At 43.1% G+C, this 8,489-nt stretch overlaps 1 protein-coding gene across 3 annotated transcripts; it reads left to right on the top strand.

The window, feature by feature from the left end:
* Window positions 1-1,879: 1,879 nt before the first annotated feature.
* Window positions 1,880-7,256, top strand: e2f5 (E2F transcription factor 5). Of its 3 annotated transcripts, none has more exons than XM_041841791.2 (8): window positions 1,880-1,986; window positions 3,220-3,329; window positions 3,504-3,665; window positions 4,170-4,278; window positions 4,538-4,847; window positions 5,139-5,324; window positions 5,658-5,696; window positions 5,809-7,256. In XM_041841791.2, exons 1-8 carry the CDS (start codon window positions 1,939-1,941, stop codon window positions 5,916-5,918), a joined length of 1,074 nt encoding a protein of 357 aa, XP_041697725.1. In that variant the 5' UTR covers window positions 1,880-1,938; the 3' UTR covers window positions 5,919-7,256. The 3 variants fall into 3 exon arrangements, with proteins under 3 accessions (XP_041697725.1, XP_041697723.1, XP_041697724.1); XM_041841789.2 differs by having other exon boundaries at window positions 1,894-2,181; XM_041841790.2 differs by having other exon boundaries at window positions 1,894-2,181; window positions 5,842-7,256.
* Window positions 7,257-8,489: the final 1,233 nt, after the last annotated feature.

The raw sequence follows: 8,489 nt of genomic DNA on the forward strand, positions 1-8,489 counted from the left end.
TAAGTTATCAAATATGTATATTTTTATCATGCTAAATAAAAGCAGTTTTATTGTGCTTTCGTTGTCAAATATCTTAAGTTTTGGGCAGTGATCGGGGCCTGGGGGGATTGGAGCACATGGGGCAGAGATACTAATATCACAGGGTTTCTAACAGACTGTAAAAAAAATAATGGACAAAGCCATCGATGAAGTCACCTCATTGTTTCCAATGAGAATGCTCAGTGGAGCATTTGATCAGGCAGTGTCATTTCAGCGTGTCGCCATCTTGCTACAAGGAGGAGTTTCTGGAAACATTGCATGCGTTTGAGGCACTCTTGGAAGTGACCGTTGCAGGCTAGCTCAGTGCTGCCTCCTCTCATGGAGTATGTCAAGTCGAAGGCCGACCGGGGTACTGCAGGCTGCCATTCGCAACTAAATTGTCCTTATAACTTAATCTGTGAGTGATTTTAAAGTAATCGGTTCAAGGACATACATTTTTTGAACTAGAAGCAATTATTGAAACCATGATTGTGTTCGGATAATTTTTTTTATAGCCACAAAAATTGACCACGAACATCGCCATTTCCCCATTGTCCATAATAGGGGAATACTGTTTCCTGGAAACTGTCTGCGGCACTGCGGTCGGCCGCTTGAAATCCTCAATGCGAGGGGGCAGTCGTTCTCCCTGGTTTCTAAACACAGAGGCGCAACACCGCGAGACATCTGGAACACCAAACAGACCAGGCCTGGTTTAGGATTTGAGAAGTCAAGGTAGCTAGCTATGGGGAGGAGTGAAAAATTATTCCTTAGTTGTTAATTTTCTCGAAATCTAAAGGCACAACCTAGATTCGAGGCAATGTCTTAGGTAGTTGAAAGTGTTATTACTCCAACCTCGTGAAAGTGACACTCGTCAAAAACAACTTTATATTGAAGGAGTGCCTTTGACTTGATGCCCTGCACAAGAGCAGTATGGTGCTAGACCACAGTTAGAAAATTACTGCCCATGATTATTATAATGATAATAATTTTTTTATTATGCAAAATGATCAACAACTTACATCCCTGCATCAAACATGTCTAACAAAACACAGGTATAAACAAGAAAATACTAATTACATACAATATATGATATATATATATTTATATATATATATATATATATATAAGCAATAAGGCCCGAGGGGGTGTGGTATATGGCCAATATACCATCCTGTGTAGCTCAGTTGGTAGAGCATGGTGTTTGCAACGGCAGGGTTGTGGATTCGATTCCCACGGGGGGCAGTATGAAAATGTATGCACTCACTAACTGTAAGTCGCTCTGGATAAGAGCGTCTGCTAAATGACTTTTTTAATACCACGGCTAAGGGCTGTTTTGTCATACCCGTGGTATACGGTCTGATATACCATGGCTGTCATCCAATCAGCATTCAGGGCTCGAACCACCCAGTTATCAGCAGTGGTATATCAGACCGTATACCACGTGTATGACAAAACATTTATTTTTACTGCTCTAATTAAGTTGGTAACCAGTTTATAACAGCAATAAGGCACCTCGGGGGGTTGTGGTATATTGCCAATATACCACGGCTAAGGGCTGTGTCCAGGCACTCAGTGTTGTGTTGTGGTAATGAACAGTCCTTAGCCGTGGTATATTTACCATATACCACACCCCGTCGGGGCTTATTGCTTGAATATATATATATGTATGTGTGTTTCTGGCATGAGTTTAGCTAGCCAACGTCACCATGACATCATCTACAAGTGTGAGTGGGGATTTCTATTGGCGAAGCAGTTTCTGCCTATCTTCATACTGTACTGTCTTTGATAATATCTCTGCATGGGGTATTGGGGGGTTGCCATGGCAATTGTAATCCAACGTCACTTCCGTTCATAAAAAAAAGGGGCAAAAAAATACTCAAACGGTATTTGCCGTCGTCCTGACTGAGGTAAATAAACTGAATGGAGAAGATTCCCGTTTCTCTCAACCATCACCTCACCACCCAAGAAGTGAGTTCAACAACCTAGCTAGTTACAGAAACATTTCTCACCCCGGAGCTCGAGACAATGGCTGAGTCTATGCGCTCGAGCCTGCCGAACGGTGGACCGGCTTCGAGTCGACATGAGAAAAGTTTGGGTCTCCTCACAATCAAGTTCGTGACTTTACTTCAAGAGGCGAAGGACGGCGTACTTGACCTGAAAGTGGTCAGTTGTCAAAGCTTGCGTCTCTTCATATTTGTCACTATTTATGCAATGTTATGTCGGTGTCAATGTTTTTCCCATCATCCAGCCAGCGAAATTGAACAAAGCCAAAGCACGGTCTTGATTCACCATTCATTCTTCTGACCAAATCTCAGATAGTCAATGTGTTAAAACGTCTCGAGGTAATTTCACGCTGAAGAAAGTTGTTCATTTTTTGTCTTCAACCAAGTTTTGAAACGAACTAGCCAGAAAACATTGCTTGCTTGGTAGCTAGTTAGCTGCTGGCAAACTTTCATTCTGCCAGCTTTAATTTCTGTCAAATGCATTACTTTATTTCTCACCACTTCCAGGCAGATATCTAGCAAGGCAGCTAGCTTGCTTGCTCCATAGCTAGCTACCTGTTGTCATTGGTTCATAGCTATGCTAGAATTATGTTTTCTGGACATGTGTGTTATGCAACAAGTTACTTAAACTGTTAATGTGACCAAGATAATCACAACTGGGACACCTGGCCATACCTACTAACCCCACCCCCATCAGTGTCTGGTTCCTGACAAGGTTTCCTTCCTTTTACAGTGATTGTAATGATTGATTGATTGATTTAATGCATAGTAGACTAGGACCACCGAGCTTGCTACCCCCTTGGACAACCTGGCTGTTTGAACTGGCTGTTTTCAACTCTTTCACTGATAAGGAGTCTGGACATTTCCCTCTCTACTTGCGCGCCAGAGCAGGCTGTTTACTCAGCAGGCAGGCTCCCTCCCTCTCCTTCCATTGTATGAAGTCTACTCAGTCTTCATGTGCCAAGTTTTTGGTTGGTTGGTGTCAATTCTGAGCCTGGGGGGGTAGGCCTATACACACAGCACTCAGTTTCATTCTACAGAATAGAAAGCAGCTTCATTATTTCCACATGTTTACATGGGTTTTCATCCCCAATGTACTGTACAGTTTTCCTCAAGATTCGTTTTCTCAGTAATGGTCACTTCAGGTGTCTGTCAGTATTGTCTAGTTTTTAAACACGTCTGTCGTGTCCATTGACAGGCTGCAGACAGCTTGGCCGTGAGACAGAAGAGGAGGATCTATGACATCACCAATGTGCTGGAGGGAGTGGGCCTCATTGAGAAGAAAACCAAGAACATAATTCAGTGGAGGTGAGTTGGGCGGCTGCCTGTTGTCTGCAGTGTCAAGGTGAATAAAGTCAGTCACTCTGGATTTTGTTCATTTTTATTCAACACTTAAGGGAAAGGAAATACGAAAAATCACTGCACATCCAAATGCCCTACACACATTCTCCCATTTAAACCCCATCTCTCATCTTGTCCCAGAGGGGAGAACCTGGGCTGCAAGACAGCGGAGGTGCTGGAGCAGGTAGAGGTGCTGACAGCCCAGCTGTGTGAGCTGGAGGAGCAGGAGAAGGAGCTTGACAGCCAGAAGGCCTGGCTGGAGCAGAGCATCAAACACATGAACGACGACCCCATCGCCAGCAGATATCCTTCAACATGAACTCCCTCGCGCTGTGGGGGAGGTGGGGTACTGCCCCATTAGGTTGCGTGTGTCACTGACCGTAGTCACTCGAGAAACACATGTTGCTCGGAGTTTCGTGTAAATCATGCATTTATTGGTGGGACATTTGTGAGAAAATTCGAGAAGAAGAATTCGACCTTAAGACTGGGCTGAATTTTGGATTAGACAAGGTGAAATTTGAGATGGATTTTCTCTGTTTTTCTTATAGCTGTGTTCTACCTCATCTATGCTGACAGTGATTATGTCCCTGAAAGGCCCCCCTACTTTTAATGAGGAACTCAAACGAGGAAATCCCTTAAATGTAAGGATGGGATTACATGCATGAGTGTAGTTAGCATGTCAGATCAGTTTTAGGCTCTTTGTTGTTTAATGCTCTTGGTCTTGTTTTTCCAGTTTACAATGATTATCACGTCAGTCTTTCCTGCTCCACTTCAGTCTCTCCCCATTCTTTCCTTAACACCGCCCACGTATAAGTATGTGACCCACGAGGACATCTGTGATGCTTTCAGTGGAGATACTCTCCTGGCGGTGGTCGCTCCCTCAGGAACACAACTGGAGGTACCGGTGCCTGAAACGGTATGTTATGTGTTATGCTAGTGTGGATATTGGAACAAAGTCAAGCTCTGATACCTATTTCACACTACTGAGCTAAGTCAAACCAAGCTAAGCCATACTGGGCTGGCCTGTTTACGCATCCACCATAGTTGGTTGAGCTGTACTGGAAAGGACGATGTGGATAGAAACTATCCTACCAGAACAGTATGGTTTGGGTCGACACGATTGTGTGAAAAGGGTATTGGTGTTTAGTGTACTAACTGTCCCCGTGGTCTCCTAGGGTCAGAGAGGCCAGAAGAGGTACCAGGTGAATCTAAGGAGCACGTCAGCTCCCATCCAGGTGATGCTCATCAACAAAGAGTCTGGTTCCTCCAGACCCGTAGTGTTCTCTGTGCCTCCCCCGGAGGACCTGTCTTCCATGCCTACCCCACCCACCACCCCCGCGGACCTGCAGAGGTTCCCCCTGCCCTCTGACTCAGCCCATTTCCCGAGCCCTGTGAAACGCCAAATCTCTGAACACAAGATTGCGCCACTGCGGAGGCACGATGAGGATCTTACACCCTCCTCCACCCCACCAGATGTACACATGGGTAAGGAGGACCACTAGGCCATTCACTCAGGGCTCACATAATTTGTGAAGTTGTGGTAATGATGGAGATATGCTACAAATGGTGTTATCTTAGCCTGTAGCAATCAGAAGGGAATCTAAGGATTGAAGTGACTTTTTTAAACGATGATTGTTATTATCATATCTGAAATCAACAACTGTATAGATGAGGGAGTAAGAGCAATGGGAAGTATTTGCAGCATTAAATCCCGCCATGCTCCAGACTAATGCCATGCTACTGTTGACCCTTTTTGTCCTTCTTCCCCTCCTGTAGAATGCCACCCCCAGGCGACTACTGGTCTGGCGATGCAGCAGTTGTTGGTCGGCACAGCAACAGGCATCCAGCAGCAGCAAGGGGTTCTGGGAGGACACTTGGGCCAGGAGCTCCAGTCCATGCTGGACGTGGGCAGCCTGCTGAAATTACCCAACACAGGAGACCACATGAAGGAGGAGAGAGAGGGTGAGAGGGAGAAGGAGGGGACGTGGGCAGCCTGCTGAAACTAACCAACACAGGAGACTAGCTGAAGGAGGAGAGAGAATGTGAGGGAGGGGGGTGAGCGGGGAAGGGGAGGGGAAGTGGGCAGCCTGTTGAAGCTCGGTACAGGAGACCAGCTGAAGGAGGAGGGAGAGGGAGGAAGGTGGTGGAGGATGAGAGTGGGAGTCTGGAACTTGGAGGGTGGCCAACCTCTTGGGTTTGGACTGGGGCTTGTTAACTGAGGTCTGTACTTTGTATTAACATGGCTTTATTCCCTGTGTGTTGTACTTACAGATAAATGTTGTCTGTGTTCTTTAGGTGTGGCTGACCTAATTGATGAGCTGATGTCCTCTGATGGTAAGCATTAGGGCTGAGAGTCTAAAGATCCTATCTGGCTGCTCTCAATATTCTCTCCAAAGTTTGACAATGTGCGATTTGAGTTTTCTCCTCTCTCTATTTTGTGTTACAGTGTTCCCTCTGCTGCGACTGTCTCCCAATGCAGGGGTGGACTACAACTTCAACCTGGATGACAATGAGGGAGTCTGTGATCTGTTCGACGTCCAGATCCTCAATTACTGAGGGACGAGAGGGCGTCATGTTCGTACAAACAGCGGGGTGTTTCTTTACTTTTCCCTAACTTAGCAGAGGTTCTTCTGTCATATTTCAATTTCCTAATTTAAGCCTGTATTCAGAGTTATTAGTGCACTGCCTATTCTGAAGCTGATGGTTGTACACCTAATAATATCCCTCTGGTATCAACCCTAAACACTGAAATGTTCTGAGCCCGTAGGTATCAGCGACCTATTATGACCTCTTATTCCCAGCACTCCGTCATCTCTAGCTATGGCTCTGCCAGCCATTACTATCTGTCCAAATGTGAATTATGAAGAATGTAGCAGCTGAACGTATCTGCCAGAGGATTGATGATGATTTGATCTGCTGTATGACAATAATTGGTCGCAGTGCTCAAATAGGGGTTGTGAGGGAAGTTTATCATTCATGTGTGAGGGGAATACATCGAGAGTCCAGACAATAATACAGCCATACTTGAGTCAGGTGAAGGAAAACTCTCTAGAGGAAGATTACAGTTTGCGAAGTGCCTGAGTGGATGCCCCTATGATGTGCAGTGCACCCTATAGGGTTGTTGTTGGCTATCCAATGCATTTATTTGGATGCATCTTTGCATTGTCTTTTTGGACGACCAAAGTATTTTCCACAACTGAATCACATTGCATTGATGCCAGTGTTTTCTTTTTCTGTAGATACTTTTGATATTTAACACCTCAAATAGTAATATGTGATAAGTGTTCATTGCTGACATGGACACAGTTACTGACGTGTCCGGTCATGGAGATGCTTGTTGAGACAGTGTGATTGTATCTAGACCAGGATGTCTGTAATTACGTCAGGTAGTATTGATTCTCACTGACGCAATGTCTTCCTCATCTCCACCATGCAATGTGAAACGTCTTTCTAAACTCGATCTTACTCATTCTTGTTTAACTGAAGGCCCAACTCTGTATGGATGTTACTGTTTTGCTTTGTAAATGAATGTGACTGCCAATATTTAAGGCTTTAATGTTATTTTCCTTAACTAGTTATATTTGAATAGATGTATAATATACTTTTTATTTTTACTTCAATGAAAGAAAATTATTATTGGTTGTAGTTATTTTTGCAGGACTTGATGCTGTTCAACTGCCTTATGATAATTTGATATGCCGTATGACAATTATTGGTCTGAATTTTTATAGACCAGAATGGTGCCTTGTGTGAAGCACTTTTGTATATTTCCAGTTTCCTGTCCTAATCAAAGGAATATTGTTTTGTGTTTTTGTTATATTTTGTTTATTTGCACATTTTTGTTGGACCAAAGTTTTATATTAAACACATTCAATCGCTGTGGGCTAATGGTCATGTACTGTTGAAATGAGTTCTTATGCAGTATGTTGGATATTTGATTACCTGTCAATAACACGAATGTTACCCTAACATAAACATTTTACTAATGCTAATAATAAACACAATCTTTTAAGCTCACAAGTATACATTTTGAGTAAATAAATTACACTGTATCTGGTCCGTAGACTAGTATGACATCATTAAGCTGTCCTTGCTTACTATACGCTTTCTGAGTAAGAATGGTGTTTCTTTGTTGACATAGTATGGGGGGAAAAAAGTGTCAAATGTAAAAACAAGGCATTTCAACAACAAGCTCAGATAGTGCCAGATTGCAACCAAAACAACACTTTAATAGATCACTTTGCTTCAGAAAAACAAAAAGAGCAGGTTAAAGGTCATGAACAGTCAAAATCATGTTTTTCATGAAATTGGATGATATTTGGATGAAGTATGAAAATGTGGTAACTAGTTTAGACTAGTTACTGGCTAGCTAGGTCTTCAGCCAGCATGGAATAAAAGAGGGGGAAGAGTCTATCAAACCTCTGATGCAGTTGTCATGTCAACACATCCGTCAGTGCTGCTGTGAACCGCATCACAAGAGACATACCGAACAGGAGATGTAAAAGGTTTGACATCATTGATGCAATTTCAATGTTGTTTGAGTTGCTTTGTGTATCACCTAATTTGCTTGAGATGATTTTACTGCAACATTGCTCACTGCATCCAAGTTTCTTGACATAGGCATTTCAGTAAGTAAGATCCCCGCCCACTCAGCCTGTCTTTTCAAACTTTCTGGTAATTAACCACAAGAGAAAGAGTACTTTTGATAAAAATTTTAGCATTTCTATGCCAAGTATGGGTGATATTTTTGTCACTCAAAAGGCTATTTTACATGTGAATCAAAATAACTGTTTGGGACCTTTAACAACTTGAATTATTTCACAAAGTCTTTAAAATATGGTCTCAATCTTGCTGCTCACTCACAAGGGGGTGAATTTCTGAGGTGGTAGCAGAAAGGGTGGAAAGAGTTGAGATGTTACTCAACATTTTGTCCACAGCAATCAGATAGAGGGTTTTGGCTAAGAGCTTCGACCGATCATGTAAAAATGTGTGTGATAAACAGAGCAGATGTCTCAGAGTTTTGAAAGGCTAACTGGTCTTTAGCAGGGGAAAGAATATTCTGATTTTTCCTACTACTCTCCCAAGGCAAATGAAACATGTTGCAAACTGAATATTACAAACATTGTT

This window comes from Coregonus clupeaformis, chromosome 21 (assembly GCF_020615455.1).
Source record: "Coregonus clupeaformis isolate EN_2021a chromosome 21, ASM2061545v1, whole genome shotgun sequence".
Taxonomy (NCBI): Eukaryota; Metazoa; Chordata; class Actinopteri; order Salmoniformes; family Salmonidae; genus Coregonus; species Coregonus clupeaformis.